Genomic DNA, 18,687 nt, shown 5'->3' with positions numbered 1-18,687 from the left:
ATATAGTGTGAGTGTGTGTGAATATAGTGTGTGTGTGTGTGTGTGTATATAGTGTGAGTGTGTGAATATAGTGTGTGTGTGTGTGTGTGTAGTGTGTGTGTGTGTAGTGTGAGTGTGTGTGTGTGTATATAGTGTGAGTGTGTGTGAATATAGTGTGTGTGTGTGTATATAGTGTGAGTGTGTGTGAATATAGTGTGTGTGTGTATATAGTGTGAGTGTGTGTGTGTGTGAATATAGTGTGTGTGTGTGTATATAGTGTGAGTGTGTGTGTGTGTGTGTATATAGTGTGAGTGTGTGTGTATATAGTGTGAGTGTGTGTGTATATAGTGAGTGCATGTAGTTTGAGTGTGCATAAAGTGTGAGTGTGTGTGTGTGAATATAGTGTGTGTGCATGTAGTGTGAGTGTGTGTGCGTATATAGTGTGAGTGTGTAGTGTGAGTATGTGTGTATATAGTGTGAGTGCATGTAGTGTGAGTGTGTGTGTATAGTGTGTGTATAGTGTGAGTATGTGTGTATATAGTGTGAGTGTGTGAGTGTGTGTGTATATAATGTGAGTGTGCATATACACTGTTTATTATTAGGCAGGTGAGTATTTTGACCATATCATCATGTGGTGACCACGAGTGAAACCCGCAAGCGCCACTACGTTGGGGTTAGCTACTTGGTTCTTGGGGGGTTATGAACCCAGGGTCGGATGGTATTAACCCTTAATGTCACGTGACGCCACTGTAGTCTTGGTATCTCCCGGGGTACTACAGGTCCGGGGGAACTCCGTCTCCCCACAGGCTAGCAAGGAAAGAATTGACTCCACACTAGGTTGCAGTTTAACGGAGGCTTTACTAACTTGAAGATAGGTGGTACAATCTCCACAGCACTCAACCAAAGTCTCCCAAAGGGTTAACAGACAGTCTCTAGAGGACCACACAGCTTGCAGTGCCTGGACTTGATATTGCATATATGCTTGGCTCTTACGGCCGGACTAGGAGTTTTAGGTCTGCGCTATATTAGGCTTGAGATTAAAGTGACTTACTGAAGTGTCGGTAGATTTGTGGCTTTTCGCCGGAAGATAATTAATTGTCCTATAGGAATTCTCTGATCAAGGCTGAAGTAAAGGCTGGATATTAGTTGGGGTTACTTCATGCTTTTCTTATCTCCCTCTCATCATTGCTCTCACTCCTCTGCGGATTCTTCACTCTGTACTCTGAACTCAAATGAACTCAACTCCTCTCCACCTCTCAACTCTTCTCTCCACTCCTCAACACTTCTCTCCACTCCTCAACTCTTCTCTCCACCTCTCAACTCTTCTCTCCACTCCTCAACACTTCTCTCCACTCCTCAACACTTCTCTCCACTCCTCAACACTTCTCTCCACTCCTCAACTCTTCTCTCCACCTCTCAACTCTTCTCTCCACCTCTCAACTCTTCTCTCCACCTCTCAACACTTCTCTCCACTCCTCAACTCTTCTCTCCACTCCTCAACACTTCTCTCCACCTTGCAACTCTTCTCTCCACCTCTCAACTCTTCTCTCCACTCCTCAACTCCCCCTCTACACAGGAAATGCCACCCCTTATAAGGGAAGGCTAAACTAAAGCCCATTGGCCAGGCAGCTGTGGATCATAGAGTTGTCTGTATCCCCTTTAGGATTTACAATAAAGTTACATACAAGTAATAACATAATATAACACCTTACACAAAAGTTCAGTCTAGCCCTCAGTCCTCCACTCTCACATACCCTGACTAAGCATGAGGTTGCTAGGTAACATAGTTAAAGCTACAGACAGACACCTAATAACGGATTGCTAAATTATAACAGTACAAATACACATTAGAAATGGTTGAGTCCCTGCAGGGGAGCCCCCAGGACACTGGAGGTCTCAATCTGACAGGGCCTAAAATACCTTGACACAATGTACCTGTACTGGGACACCACAATCATTTTTATACAATGGATTTATTATCCATCTCCAAGCTGCACTGATATTATACTCCTTTCATTCCCCGGCACTAATGTTATACCCCTTCCGTGCTCCCGCACAGATATTATACCCCTTCCGTGCTCCCGCACAGATATTATACCCCTTCCGTGCTCCCACATAGATATTATACCCCTTCCGTGCTCCCGCACAGATATTATACCCCTTCCGTGCTCCCGCACAGATATTATACCCCTTCCGTGCTCCCGCACAGATATTATACCCCTTCCGTGCTCCCGCACAGATATTATACCCCTTCCGTGCTCCCGCACAGATATTATACCCCTTCCGTGCTCCCGCACAGATATTATACCCCTTCCGTGCTCCCGCACAGATATTATACCCCTTCCGTGCTCCCGCACAGATATTATACCCCTTCCGTGCTCCCGCACAGATATTATACCCCTTCCGTGCTCCCGCACAGATATTATACCCCTTCCGTGCTCCCGCACAGATATTATACCCCTTCCGTGCTCCCGCACAGATATTATACCCCTTCCGTGCTCCCGCACAGATATTATACCCCTTCCGTGCTCCCGCACAGATATTATACCCCTTCCGTGCTCCCGCACAGATATTATACCCCTTCCGTGCTCCCGCACAGATATTATACCCCTTCCGTGCTCCCGCACAGATATTATACCCCTTCCGTGCTCCCGCACAGATATTATACCCCTTCCGTGCTCCCGCACAGATATTATACCCCTTCCGTGCCCCCGTATAGATATCATACCCCTTCCGTTCACCTTCACCGATATTATACCCCTTCCGTTCTCCCACATAGATATTATACCCCTTCCGTGCTCCTGCATAGATATTATACCCCTTCCGTGCCCCCGTATAGATATCATACCCCTTCCGTTCTCCCACATAGATATTATACCCCTTCCGTGCTCCCACATAGATATTATACCCCTTCCGTGCCCCTGCATAGATATTATACCCCTTCCGTGCCCCCGTATAGATATCATACCCCTTCCGTTCTCCCACATAGATATTATACCCCTTCCGTGCTCCCGCACCGATATGATACCCCTTCCGTTCTCCCACATAGATATTATACCCCTTCCGTGCCCCTGTATAGATATTATACCCCTTCCATTCTCCCACATAGATATTATACCCCTTCCGTTCTCCCGCACCGATATTATACCCCTTCCGTGCTCCCGCATAGATATTATACCCCTTCCGTGCTCCCGCATAGATATTATACCCCTTCCGTGCTCCCACATAGATATTATACCCCTTCCGTGCTCCCGCACAGATATTATACCCCTTCCGTGCTCCCGCACAGATATTATACCCCTTCCGTGCTCCCGCACAGATATTATACCCCTTCCGTGCTCCCGCACAGATATTATACCCCTTCCGTGCTCCCGCACAGATATTATACCCCTTCCGTGCTCCCGCACAGATATTATACCCCTTCCGTGCTCCCGCACAGATATTATACCCCTTCCGTGCTCCCGCACAGATATTATACCCCTTCCGTGCTCCCGCACAGATATTATACCCCTTCCGTGCTCCCGCACAGATATTATACCCCTTCCGTGCTCCCGCACAGATATTATACCCCTTCCGTGCTCCCGCACAGATATTATACCCCTTCCGTGCTCCCGCACAGATATTATACCCCTTCCGTGCTCCCGCACAGATATTATACCCCTTCCGTGCTCCCGCACAGATATTATACCCCTTCCGTGCTCCCGCACAGATATTATACCCCTTCCGTGCTCCCGCACAGATATTATACCCCTTCCGTGCTCCCGCACAGATATTATACCCCTTCCGTGCTCCCGCACAGATATTATACCCCTTCCGTGCCCCCGTATAGATATCATACCCCTTCCGTTCACCTTCACCGATATTATACCCCTTCCGTTCTCCCACATAGATATTATACCCCTTCCGTGCTCCTGCATAGATATTATACCCCTTCCGTGCCCCCGTATAGATATCATACCCCTTCCGTTCACCTTCACCGATATTATACCCCTTCCGTTCTCCCACATAGATATTATACCCCTTCCGTTCTCCCACATAGATATTATACCCCTTCCGTGCTCCCACATAGATATTATACCCCTTCCGTGCCCCTGCATAGATATTATACCCCTTCCGTGCCCCCGTATAGATATCATACCCCTTCCGTTCTCCCACATAGATATTATACCCCTTCCGTGCTCCCGCACCGATATGATACCCCTTCCGTTCTCCCACATAGATATTATACCCCTTCCGTGCCCCTGTATAGATATTATACCCCTTCCATTCTCCCACATAGATATTATACCCCTTCCGTTCTCCCGCACCGATATTATACCCCTTCCGTGCTCCCGCATAGATATTATACCCCTTCCGTGCTCCCGCATAGATATTATACCCCTTCCGTGCTCCCACATAGATATTATACCCCTTCCGTGCCCCTGCATAGATATTATACCCCTTCCGTGCTCCCGCATAGATATTATACCCCTTCCGTGCTCCCACATAGATATTATACCCCTTCCGTGCCCCTGCATAGATATTATACCCCTTCCGTGCCCCCGTATAGATATCATACCCCTTCCGTTCTCCCACATAGATATTATACCCCTTCCGTGCTCCCGCACCGATATGATACCCCTTCCGTTCTCCCACATAGATATTATACCCCTTCCGTGCCCCTGTATAGATATTATACCCCTTCCATTCTCCCACATAGATATTATACCCCTTCCGTTCTCCCGCACCGATATTATACCCCTTCCGTGCTCCCGCATAGATATTATACCCCTTCCGTGCTCCCGCATAGATATTATACCCCTTCCGTGCTCCCGCACAGATATTATACCCCTTCCGTGCTCCCGCACAGATATTATACCCCTTCCGTGCTCCCGCATAGATATTATACCCCTTCCGTGCTCCCGCACAGATATTATACCCCTTCCGTGCTCCCGCACAGATATTATACCCCTTCCGTGCTCCCGCACAGATATTATACCCCTTCCGTGCTCCCGCACAGATATTATACCCCTTCCGTGCTCCCGCACAGATATTATACCCCTTCCGTGCTCCCGCACAGATATTATACCCCTTCCGTGCTCCCGCACAGATATTATACCCCTTCCGTGCTCCCGCACAGATATTATACCCCTTCCGTGCTCCCGCACAGATATTATACCCCTTCCGTGCTCCCGCACAGATATTATACCCCTTCCGTGCTCCCGCACAGATATTATACCCCTTCCGTGCTCCCGCACAGATATTATACCCCTTCCGTGCTCCCGCACAGATATTATACCCCTTCCGTGCTCCCGCACAGATATTATACCCCTTCCGTGCTCCCGCACAGATATTATACCCCTTCCGTGCTCCCGCACAGATATTATACCCCTTCCGTGCTCCCGCACAGATATTATACCCCTTCCGTGCTCCCGCACAGATATTATACCCCTTCCGTGCCCCCGTATAGATATCATACCCCTTCCGTTCACCTTCACCGATATTATACCCCTTCCGTTCTCCCACATAGATATTATACCCCTTCCGTGCTCCTGCATAGATATTATACCCCTTCCGTGCCCCCGTATAGATATCATACCCCTTCCGTTCTCCCACATAGATATTATACCCCTTCCGTGCTCCCACATAGATATTATACCCCTTCCGTGCCCCTGCATAGATATTATACCCCTTCCGTGCCCCCGTATAGATATCATACCCCTTCCGTTCTCCCACATAGATATTATACCCCTTCCGTGCTCCCGCACCGATATGATACCCCTTCCGTTCTCCCACATAGATATTATACCCCTTCCGTGCCCCTGTATAGATATTATACCCCTTCCATTCTCCCACATAGATATTATACCCCTTCCGTTCTCCCGCACCGATATTATACCCCTTCCGTGCTCCCGCATAGATATTATACCCCTTCCGTGCTCCCGCATAGATATTATACCCCTTCCGTGCTCCCACATAGATATTATACCCCTTCCGTGCTCCCGCACAGATATTATACCCCTTCCGTGCTCCCGCACAGATATTATACCCCTTCCGTGCTCCCGCACAGATATTATACCCCTTCCGTGCTCCCGCACAGATATTATACCCCTTCCGTGCTCCCGCACAGATATTATACCCCTTCCGTGCTCCCGCACAGATATTATACCCCTTCCGTGCTCCCGCACAGATATTATACCCCTTCCGTGCTCCCGCACAGATATTATACCCCTTCCGTGCTCCCGCACAGATATTATACCCCTTCCGTGCTCCCGCACAGATATTATACCCCTTCCGTGCTCCCGCACAGATATTATACCCCTTCCGTGCCCCCGTATAGATATCATACCCCTTCCGTTCACCTTCACCGATATTATACCCCTTCCGTTCTCCCACATAGATATTATACCCCTTCCGTGCTCCTGCATAGATATTATACCCCTTCCGTGCCCCCGTATAGATATCATACCCCTTCCGTTCTCCCACATAGATATTATACCCCTTCCGTGCTCCCGCACCGATATGATACCCCTTCCGTTCTCCCACATAGATATTATACCCCTTCCGTGCCCCTGTATAGATATTATACCCCTTCCGTGCTCCTGCATAGATATTATACCCCTTCGGTGCCCCTGCATAGATATTATACCCCTTCCGTGCTCCCGCACAGATATTATACCCCTTCCGTGCTCCCGCACAGATATTATACCCCTTCCGTGCTCCCGCACAGATATTATACCCCTTCCGTGCTCCCGCACAGATATTATACCCCTTCCGTGCTCCCGCACAGATATTATACCCCTTCCGTGCCCCCGTATAGATATCATACCCCTTCCGTTCACCTTCACCGATATTATACCCCTTCCGTTCTCCCACATAGATATTATACCCCTTCCGTGCTCCTGCATAGATATTATACCCCTTCCGTGCCCCCGTATAGATATCATACCCCTTCCGTTCTCCCACATAGATATTATACCCCTTCCGTGCTCCCGCACCGATATGATACCCCTTCCGTTCTCCCACATAGATATTATACCCCTTCCGTGCCCCTGTATAGATATTATACCCCTTCCGTGCTCCTGCATAGATATTATACCCCTTCCGTGCTCCTGCATAGATATTATACCCCTTCTGTGCTCCCGCATAGATATTATACCCCTTCTGTGCTCCCGCATAGATATCATACCCCTTCTGTGCTCCCGCATAGATATTATACCCCTTCTGTGCTCCCGCATAGATATTATACCCCTTCTGTGCCCCTGCATAGATATTATACCCCTTCGGTGCCCCTGCATAGATATTATACCCCTTCGGTGCCCCTGCATAGATATTATACCCCTTCCGTGCTCCTGCATAGATATTATACCCCTTCCGTGCTCCTGCATAGATATTATACCCCTTCCGTGCTCCCGCATAGATATTATACCCCTTCCGTGCTCCCGCATAGATATTATACCCCTTCTGTGCTCCCGCACAGATATTATACCCCTTCTGTGCTCCCGCATAGATATTATACCCCTTCGGTGCCCCTGCATAGATATTATACCCCTTCTGTGCTCCCGCATAGATATTATACCCCTTCGGTGCCCCTGCATAGATATTATACCCCTTCGGTGCCCCTGCATAGATATTATACCCCTTCCGTGCTCCCGCACAGATATTATACCCCTTCCGTGCTCCCGCACAGATATTATACCCCTTCCGTGCCCCCGTATAGATATCATACCCCTTCCGTTCTCCCGCACCGATATTATACCCCTTCCGTTCTCCCACATAGATATTATACCCCTTCCGTTCTCCCGCACCGATATTATACCCCTTCCGTTCTCCCACATAGATATTATACCCCTTCCGTGCCCCTGTATAGATATTATACCCCTTCCGTGCTCCCGCACAGATATTATACCCCTTCGGTGCTCCCGCATAGATATTATACCCCTTCCGTGCTCCCGTATAGATATTATACCCCTTCCGTGCCCCAGCACAGATTATAATACACTTTCTGTGCTCCTGCACCGATATTATACCCCTTCCGTGCCCCCGCACAGATATGATACCCCTTCCGTGCCCCCGCACAGATATGATACCCCTTCCGTGCCCCCACACAGATATAATACACTTTCCGTGCCCCCACACAGATATAATACACTTTCCGTGCTCCCGCACCGATATTATAGTGTCTTTGCGTGTGTACGGCTACGTCCAATAGAATACCTGTAGTGCTCAAGGCCCTCACTTCTGAGGTAATGATCCTGCTGCGCCTGCGTTACGTTACCCAGGACAGATCATGTCTTCTTACACATAAAACACTTTGATCACGACTGCTGATCACATGACCCAGTTACAGTAATGGAACACATACAATTGATAGTGTGGTCATAGACCCAAGATTAACATTGAAAATACGGGGTGCATCCTCCCTAGCTGCATTAGTCTGTAAGCTTATGTAGGAGATTAGCTCCGTAGAGTTAGGCAAATAGCGGCAAACAGGAGTCAGACAAGGACACAGAAATAAAGTTTTATACAGGGCTTCTGTATCTACCTCTGAAAAACTAATTCAGCCTTCACACTTAAGGATAAAAACAAAATAAATCCTGATTGTCCTGCGGTACCTATATGGAAACCTTTCTTATTTAATCAACTGGTGCCAGAAAGTTAAACAGATTTGTAAATTACTTCTATAAAAAAAAATCTTAATCCTTCCAGTATTTTTCAGCTGCTGTATGCTCCACAGGAAGTTCTTTTCTTTTAGAATTTCCTTTCTGCCTGACCACAGTGCTCTCTGCTGACACCTCTGTCCGTTTTAGGAACTGTCCAGAGCAGGAGAGGTTTACTATGGGGATTTGCTCCTACTCTGGACAGTTCCTGACATGGACAGAGGTGTCAGCAGAGAGCACTGTGGTCAGGCAGAAAGGAAATTCAAAAAGAAAAGAACTTCCTGTGGAGCATACAGCAGCTGATAAGTACTGGAAGGATTAAGATTTTTTTATAGAAGTAATTTACAAATATGTTTAACTTTCTGGCAGCAGTTGATTAAAAAAAAAAAAAATGTTTTCCAGTGGATTACCCCTTTAACCAAGTACCTTTTGGATAGGAGATAACATGTCTAGCAGCAGAGTACCCCTTTAAGTTCGACAAAATCACCTAAATGCTTCGAAATCTTAATCTCTAAAGTTTCGGTCATTTCCCTTTTTTGGAACTGATCTGATATCCAGCCCAAATCCTTCTATCTGAATTTAGCTCTAAATGTGGCGACTTTTGCCAATACATTTGTAACCCTGCCAGTTTGTGTTATTCTCCAAAAATCTTCATCATTTCTTCAATCCCCTCCTGCAGATTTTGGATAAACTTTGAATATATCATCCGTGTATAGGGAGATTCTGTCTCTAATACCTTCCAGCCCAAACCCCTTTATCACATTACTCTGCCTTATAGCAATTGCTAGAGGTTCAATATACGATGCATACAGCATAGGGGATAAGGGGCAACCCTGTCTGGTTTCTCTGCTTATCGAGAATTTCCCCTGTAAATTAAAGGGGTATTCCAGGAAAAAACGTTTTTATATATATCAACTGGCTCCAGAAAGTTAAACAGATTTGTAAATTACTTCTATTAAAAAAATCTTAATCCTTTCAGTACTTATGAGCTTCTGAAGTTAAGGTTGTTCTTTTCTGTCTAAGTGCTCTCTGATGACACGTGTCTCGGGAACCGCCCAGTTTAGAAGAGGTTTGCTATGGGGATTTGCTTCTAAACTGGGCGGTTCCCGAGACAGGTGTCATCAGAGAGGATTTAGACAGAAAAGAACAACCTTAACTTCAGAAGCTCATAAGTACTGAAAGGATTAAGATTTTTTAATTGAAGTAATTTACAAATCTGTTTAACTTTCTGGAGCCAGTTGATATATATAAAAAATTTTTTTCCTGGAATACCCCTTTAAATCTCACACACGGATCGGCATAGAACAACTTAAAGGGGTACTCCACTGCTAGACATCTTATCCCTTATCCCCTTTCCAAAGGGACTCCCGCAGCACCCGGTGTTCTAAACTAACGCTGGGTTCCTGCGCCATCGTGGTCACGGTCACGCCCCCTCATGACGACACGTCCCCTCCATTCAGGTCTATGGATCTTGTTCAACATGTAAGAATTCACACAGAAGAGAAGCCATTTTCATGCTCAGAATGTAGGAAATGTTTTACAAGGAAATCACATCTTGTTAGACATGCCCCCTCCCATAGACATGAATGGAGGGGGGTGTGGCTTAACGTCACTTAGACATCAATTAACTCACACAGGGAAGAGGGGGGGGGAGGAGGGGAGGGGATGCACAGACAAAGGGAGTGCTCAGACTGCGGCTACGTCATGACGTCAGGTGTTCCCCAGACAAAGAATGTCTATTTTTATAAATACTTGTATTCCCAATCCAAGGTTTATACTCAAAAATTTAATTTGTTTTATTCTCTGCAGATTCTTGTACCAGGGGATCAGAGGAGAATCTTATATCTTCAGATTATAAAGCAGATGATGATATCACACAAGATACATATGAAGAACATTCCATTATCCCAGATACACCCTCAGCCCTTCACAGCCAAGATCTGTCATCTCATCCTTATATACAGGTCCTGTCTTCTCACTCATCACAGGATGTTCAGCAAAAAAAGCTAAAGAAATGTTTATCTCGGAAACCAGGCCTTGTTAGACCTCCAACAACTCACACAGTACAGAAACCATTTTCATGCTCAGAATGTGGAAAATGTTTTACTAAGAAATCACATCTTGTTAGACATATAAAAACTCACACAACAGAAAAACCATTTTCATGCTCAGAATGTGGGAAATGTTTTACTCGACAAGAAAATCTTGTTATACATGAAAGAAGTCACACAGGAGAGAAGCCATTTTCATGCTCAGAATGTTGGAAATGTTTTACTAAGAAATCACATCTTGTTCAACATCAAAGAACTCACACAGGAGAGAAACCATTTTCATGTGTTGAATGTGAAAAATGTTTTACAGACTCATCTTCTCTTGTTAAACATCAAATAACTCACACAGGAGATTATCCATTTGCATGTTCAGAATGTGGGAAATGTTTTACTCAGCAAACAGATCTTGTTCAGCATGTAAGAATTCACACAGGAGAGAAGCCATTTTCATGCTCAGAATGTAGGAAATGTTTTACTAGGAAATCACATCTTGTTAGACATCAATTAACTCACACAGGAGAGAAGCCATTTTCATGTTCAGAATGTGGGAAATGTTATTCTCTCAAACCAGATCTTGTTATACATGAAAGAACTCACACAGGGGAGAAGCCATATTCATGCTTAAAATGTGGGAAATGTTTTATTAGGATATCACATCTTGTTCAACATCAAAGAACTCACACAGGGGATAAGCCATATTCATGTGCGGAATGTGGGAAATGTTTTAAAGAGAAATCCACTCTTGTTAAACATCAAAGAACTCACACAGGAGAGAAGCCATTTGCATGTTCAGAATGTGGGAAATGTTTTACTCAGCAGTCAGATCGTGTTCAACATGAAAGAATTCACACAGGAGAGAAGCCATTTTCATGCTCAGAATGTGGGAAATGTTTTACCAAGAAATCATCTCTTGTTCAACATCAAAGGAGAAGCCATTTGCAAGTGCAGAATGTGGGAAATGTTTTAGTCTAAACTCCTTGTTAAACACACAGGGAATAAACAGCTTTTATGCTCAGAATGTGAATATGTTTTGCACAGAAATCAAGACTTACCAGACATCTAAGAATTCACACAGGAGAGAAGACAATTCAGACAATATTCCAGTGAGAAAGAGAAGACTTCCAGGACATGACCAGATTAGAGACAGAAAATCACTTCTATCTTCTGGCTTCTAGGACATTATTCTGATGGAAGAACTTTACACATTATAAAAAGTCCTATAGGTGTTGGGTAACATTTATAGATGTCAGGATCCGGACTGGTATGCAGCGAGGACACTGGAGGTGGATCCTCTGTGTCAGTGGGGTGATGATGTGGGCCGTACCACGGGAACGGAGTCTAAGGGGTTACTGGTATTCACCAGAGCTTGCCGCAAAGCGGGATGGACTTGCAGCGGCAGGTAACCCCCAGGTCGTTCCACCCGATAGCGACTCAACCCCAGCTGACAGCTGAGACAGGCGCGGTACAAAGGGACAAGGCAAGAGCAAGGTCGGACGTAGCAGAAGGTCAGGGCAGGCAGCAAGAGTCGTAGTCAGGGGCAACAGCAGAAGGTCTGGATACACAGGCTTGGGAACACACTAAACGCTTTCACTGGGCACAAGGCAACAAGATCCGGTGATGACAGGAAGGGGAAGTGGGTTTTTATAAGGAAGGTACAGGTGCAGTTACTGATTGGGCCAGGCGCCAATCAATGGCGCACTGGCCCTTTAAATCTCAGAGAGCCGGCACGCGCGCGCCCTAGGGAGCGGGGCCGCACGTGCCGGGACTGAGCAGGCAGAGAACGGGGCAGGTGAGGAGATTGGGATGCAACCCGCGGGCGGGCGCATCCCGCTACGTGGATCTCATCCCCGCCAGTGACATTAGTGCAGCGCTCCCGGTCAGCGGGTCTGACTGGGGCGCTGCACGGAGACGAACGCCGCGAGCGCTCCGGGGAGGAGCAGGGACCTGGAGCGCTCAGCGTAACAATAGACAATTGTCTATATTCCGCTAGGGGGCACCAACACATCCTGGTAGTCCTGAACTATGCGACTCGGTATCCCTCGGCGTTGCCTCTGCGACATACCTCGGCCAAACTCATAGCTAAGGAGTTAATGGAGATGTTTTCCTGAGTGGGCTCACCTAAAGAGGTATTGACTGATGAGGGCACCCCGTTTATGTCAAAGGTAATGAAAGAGCTCAGTAAGTTACTGAAGGTAAAAAAGCTACGGACCTCAGTGTATCACCCGCAGACGGACGGCCTGGTAGAAACCAAACATTAAAAAATATGTTGAAGCGGGTGGTGGCTAGAGATGGGAAGAATTGGGATCTTTTGCTGCCCTATCTTATGTTCGCGGTATGAGATGTGCCCCAGGCCTCTACTGGCTTCTTGCCGTTTGATCAGCTATACGGCCGACATCCACGTGGACTATTAGACATAGCTAAAGAGGCCTGGGAACAACAGCCCACGCCGCACAAAAGTGTAGTTGAGTTTGTCACTCAGTTGCAAGAGCGGATGGAAACAGTATTGCCCTTGGTCAGTGAACATATGGAGGCAGCTCAGCGAGCCCAGAGCAGAGTCTATAACCGCCAGGCTCAGAATTTTAACCCCGGAGATCGGGTGTTGCTTCTGGTATCAACGGTTGATAGTAAGTTCCTGGCTAGGTGGCAAGGTCCCTACGAAGTGATCGAAAAGGTAGGGGAGGTGACGTACAGGGTACACCAGCCCGGGCGGAGGAAGCCAGAGCAAGTGTACCATGTAAAATTGTTGAAACCTTGGAAAGATAGGGAGACTAGTGCAGATGACAGCCCCCGGCCAGGTTTGTTACGGGTGGAGTTTCCCGTCCCTCAGTCTGGTGCAAGGGAAGCAGTTACCACAGTGAAAACTGCTGACAGCCTTTCCTCTGCACAGATTCAGGAGGCCAGGGAGTTCGTCAGTAGGAACACCCATGTGTTCTCAGACCTTCCTGGACGCACTTCTGTCATCCACCATAATATTGTCACTGAACCCCAGGTAGAAGTACGGTTTAAACCATACAAGGTACCTGAGTCGCGGCGACAAGCCATCTCGGAAGAAGTACAACAGATGTTAAAACTGGATGTCATAGAGGAGTCACAGAGTGAGTGGGCCAGTCCGATAGTCTTAATACCCAAGCCAGACGGTACGTTGCGGTTCTGTAACTACTTCCGCAAACTTAATGAGGTTTCCAAGTTTGATGCATATCCCATGCCCCGAGTTGATGAGCTTATTGAAAGACTAGGACAGGCTCGGTATTTTTCTGTTTTGGACCTCACAAAAGGGTACTGGCAGGTGCCCTTAAAGGGGTACTCCGCCCCTAGACATCTTATCCCCTATCCAAAGGATAGGGGATAAGATGTCAGATCGCCGCGGTCCCGCTGCTGGGGAGCCCCGGGATCCCGCTGCAGCACTGCGCTATCATTACAGCACACAGCGAATTCGCTCTGCACGTAATGACGGGCATTACAGGGGCCGGAGCATAGTCACGTCACGGCTCCACCCCTCGTGACGTCACGGCCCACCCCTTTCAATACAAGTCTATGGGAGGGGGCGTGACGGTCATCACGCCCCCTGCCATAGACTTGCATTAAGGGGACGGGCCGTGATGTCACGAGGGGCGGAGCCATGACGTCACGCTGCTTCGTCCCTTGTATCGCCCGTCATTACGCACAGAGCGAACTCGGGGCTCCCCAGCAGTGGGACCGTGGCCCCATTGGATAGGGGATAAGATGTCTAGGGGCGGAGTACCCCTTTAATGGAGGCTGCCAAAGAGAAAACAGCCTTTGTCACATCAGAAGGTTTATTCCAGTACAAGGTGTTACCCTTTGGTTTACATGGCACTCCCGCTACGTTTCAAAGGCTAATGGATATTGTACTCCGGCCACATCGTCGGTATGCATCAGCCTATCTGGACAATATCATCATCCACAGTACAGACTGGAAAAGTCACCTTCCAAAAGTACAGGCAGTGGTAGACTCCCTTAAGAAGGCCAAGTTAACCGCTAACCCCCAAAAATGTGTCATAGGGTTGGAAGAGACCAAATACCTGGGGTATGTCATTCGGCATGGAGTTGTCAAACCCCAGGTAAACAAAATAGAGGCCACTACCCGACAGGTGAAGTCGTTCCTAGGAATGGTGGGTTACTATATGAGATTCATCCCCCATTTTGCTACAGTGGCTGCACCCTTAACAGACCTCCAGAAGGAACGCAAGTCCGTCATGGTACGTTGGAGCGAGCAGGCAGAGCAGGCGTTTTTCGCTTTGAAGTCGGCCCTTTGTGGGTCTCCGGTGTTGGTGACAACCGACTTCAAAAGGGAATTTGTGGTACAGACCGATGCCTCTGAGGTAGGTCACGGTGCTGTACTCTCCCAGGAAGTCAACAGGGAAAAGCATCCCATTGTATTTCTTTGCCGCAAACTGACCCCGGCCGAGACCAGGTATAGTATAGTAGAGAGTGCCTGGCCATTAGGTGGGCACTCGAGTCTCTCCGCTATTATCTGTTGGGTAGGAAGTTTCGTCTCGTGACTGATCATTCCCCCCTTAAGTGGATGTGCCAAGCCAAGGACAAAAACGCCAGGGTCACCAGGTGGTTTCTGCCATTACATAATTTCAAGTTCAAGATTGAACACAGGGCGGGTCGTTTGGAAGGCAATGTCGATGCCCTATAACGAGTCCACTGTTGCACAAGTGTTCACCCCCTCAGGCTTGAACAAGGGGGGGGGGGGGGTGAGAAGGTAAAGGATATGGTGGTTGATGGTCGTTATGTGTCACCAAGGCTCCTGGCCTTGGTGAAGTAAGAGCCGGTATTTATTCAGTGTGTGTGCTGCGATGCAGTCTGACACTGTGGCCGTAGTATGGCTGGAAGGCCAATCCGGGACGGCTCTTACTGAGAATGACCAAGTGCAGGATGGGGGTCGTTACCCACAATCCAGGCAGCCTTTTGTTGGCCTTAAAAGCAGCCTGCTTCACCAGCTGAAGGGGATTTGCTAGTTGCAGCTCACACTGCTAGAGAGCTGAGAGTGGAGTTCTTCCCTGTGTTTGCTCCAAGGTTGGAAGCTGGTGAACAGCCTGCCTGGAGGCCTGGAAAAGACTTGCTTGATGCCGCATGGCATGGACTCAGGTGTGAACAAACACCTAAGGAATACAAGTGGACTTTTGTTTCGTTTTCCTTTGTTCTGCATTTAAAGACTGTTTGCTGTGTGCCAAGTGTGAATAAAACACTGAACTTTGATTTGAAAAGACCTATTTCCTTGCCTCTATACTGCAACCGCACCTATCTGCAAGAGCGAGTCATCACAACACATACAGCTCTGCTACATGTACATTCCACATATACAGCTCTACTGTGTACACATACAGCTCAGCTACATGTACATTACACATATACAGCTCTACTGTGTACACATACAGCTCAGCTACATGTACATTACACATATACAGCTCTACTGTGTACACATACAGCTCAGCTACATGTACATTCCACATATACAGCTCTACTGTGTACACATACAGCTCAGCTACATGTACATTACACATATACAGCTCTACTGTGTACACATACAGCTCAGCTACATGTACATTCCACATATACGGCTTTGCTGTGTACACATACAGCTCAGCTACATGTACATTACACATATACAGCTCTACTGTGTACACATACAGCTCAGCTACATGTACATTCCACATATACAGCTCTACTGTGTACACATACAGCTCAGCTACATGCACATTACACATATACAGCTCTACTGTGTACACATACAGCTCAGCTACATGTACATTACACATATACAGCTCTACTGTGTACATATACAGCTCAGCTACATGCACATTACACATATACAGCTCTACTGTGTACACATACAGCTCAGCTACATGTACGTTACACATATACAGCTCTACTGTATACGCATACAGCACAGCTACATTACACATATACAGCTCTACTGTGTACACATACAGCTCAGCTACATGCACATTACACATATACAGCTCTACTGTGTACACATACAGCTCAGCTACATGTACATTACACATATACAGCTCTACTGTGTACACATACAGCTCAGCTACATGTACATTACACATATACAGCTCTACTGTGTACACATACAGCTCAGCTACATGCACATTACACATATACAGCTCTACTGTGTACACATACAGCTCATCTACATGCACATTACACATATACAGCTCTACTGTGTACACATACAGCTCAGCTACATGCACATTACACATATACAGCTCTACTGTGTACACATACAGCTCAGCTACATTACAAATATACAGCTCTACTGTGTACACATACAGCTCAGCTACATGTACATTACACACTGATCTACTGTGTACACATACAGCTCAGCTACATGTACATTACACACTGATCTACTGTGTACACATACAGCTCAGCTACATGCACATTACACATATACAGCTCTACTGTGTACACATACAGCTCAGCTACATGTACATTACACATATACAGCTCTACTGTGTACACATACAGCTCAGCTACATGTACATTACACATATACAGCTCTACTGTGTACACACAGCTCAGCTACATGTACATCACACATATACAGCTCTACTGTGTACACATACAGCTCAGCTACATGCACAGTACACACAGCTCTACTGTGTACACATGCAGCTCAGCTACATGTACATTACACATATACAGCTCTACTGTGTACACATACAGCTCAGCTACATGCACATTACACATATACAGCTCTACTGTGTACACATACAGCACAGCTACATGTACATTACACATACAGCTCTACTGTGTACACATACAGCTCAGCTACATGCACATTACACATATACAGCTCTACTGTGTACACATACAGCTCAGCAACATGTACATTACACATATACAGCTCTACTGTGTACACATACAGCTCAGCTACATGCACATTACACATATACAGCTCTACTGTGTACACATACAGCTCAGCTACATGTACATTATACATATACAGCTCTACTGTGTACACATACAGCTCAGCTACATGTACATTACACATATACAGCTCTACTGTGTACACATACAGCTCAGCTACATGTACATTACACATATATACAGCTCAACTGTGTACACATACAGCTCAGCTACATGTACATTACACATATACAGCTCTACTGTGTACACATACAGCTCAGCTACATGTACATTACACATATACAGCTCTACTGTGTACACATACAGCTCAGCTACATGTACATTACACATATACAGCTCTACTGTGTACACATACAGCTCAGCTACATGCACATTACACATATACAGCTCTACTGTGTACACATACAGCTCAGCTACATTATACATATACAGCTCTACTGTGTACACATACAGCTCAGCTACATGCACATTACACATATACAGCTCTACTGTGTACACATACAGCTCAGCTACATGTACATTACACATATACAGCTCTACTGTGTACACATACAGCTCAGCTACATGCACATTACACACAGCTCTGCTGCAGACATATATAACACACACATACACAGCTCTGCACCACGCACATCACACACACACAGCTCTGCTGCATACACATAACTTCAGCTCATCCAGCAGCGATCACAACCAGCACAGCAGAGTCCTGCATACACTGAGCAGATGAGCCTAGAGCAGCAGCCCCTGATCATGTGACTCCTCCTCCTCCATGTGACTGATCACATGACGGTGACATCATCGCAGGTCCTGTAAGCACACGGCTCCTGTACAGTCTGCAGGGGGAGGTATATACGGTTGTGGTGACATCAGGAGCGCTGGGGGAGGGGACATTGCCATTAACCCCTTCAGGTCCACAAGGTTTTATGATTTAAAGAAGAAGATCACAAGATCCAGAACTTTCTGTGTATTTGTCTCTTTCTCTGTTGTTGTTTCTATTAGCAGCCGCCATTTCTCATCGTCTCCTCTTCTTCCCTTCAGGTTTCTCCAATCCAGGATCCTCTGCTGATATCTTCTATATAAGAGAATTCTCCTGGATGACCCATCAA

The 18,687-nt window shown here is 46.7% G+C and overlaps 2 protein-coding genes across 2 annotated transcripts in view; both read left to right on the top strand.

Annotated features, from left to right (window-relative positions):
• LOC130306275 (zinc finger protein 268-like) overlaps positions 1–18,687 on the top strand; it is a 189,915-nt gene that overhangs the window by 105,081 nt on the left and 66,147 nt on the right. The gene's annotated exons all lie outside the window — the stretch shown is intronic.
• Positions 1–18,687, top strand: part of LOC130298779 (oocyte zinc finger protein XlCOF6-like) — a 45,668-nt gene that overhangs the window by 8,311 nt on the left and 18,670 nt on the right. Inside the window, exons 6-7 of the mRNA XM_056551365.1 lie at positions 10,428–11,581; positions 18,530–18,543. Coding sequence (XP_056407340.1) covers positions 10,428–11,581; positions 18,530–18,543 — 1,168 coding nt within the window. The remainder of the gene's footprint in view (positions 1–10,427; positions 11,582–18,529; positions 18,544–18,687) is intronic.

Source organism: Hyla sarda, chromosome 1 (assembly GCF_029499605.1).
Source record: "Hyla sarda isolate aHylSar1 chromosome 1, aHylSar1.hap1, whole genome shotgun sequence".
Classification (NCBI taxonomy): domain Eukaryota; kingdom Metazoa; phylum Chordata; class Amphibia; order Anura; family Hylidae; genus Hyla; species Hyla sarda.
The sequence above is the reverse complement of the archived record's forward strand: the minus strand, read 5'-3'. Positions and strand labels throughout refer to the sequence as shown.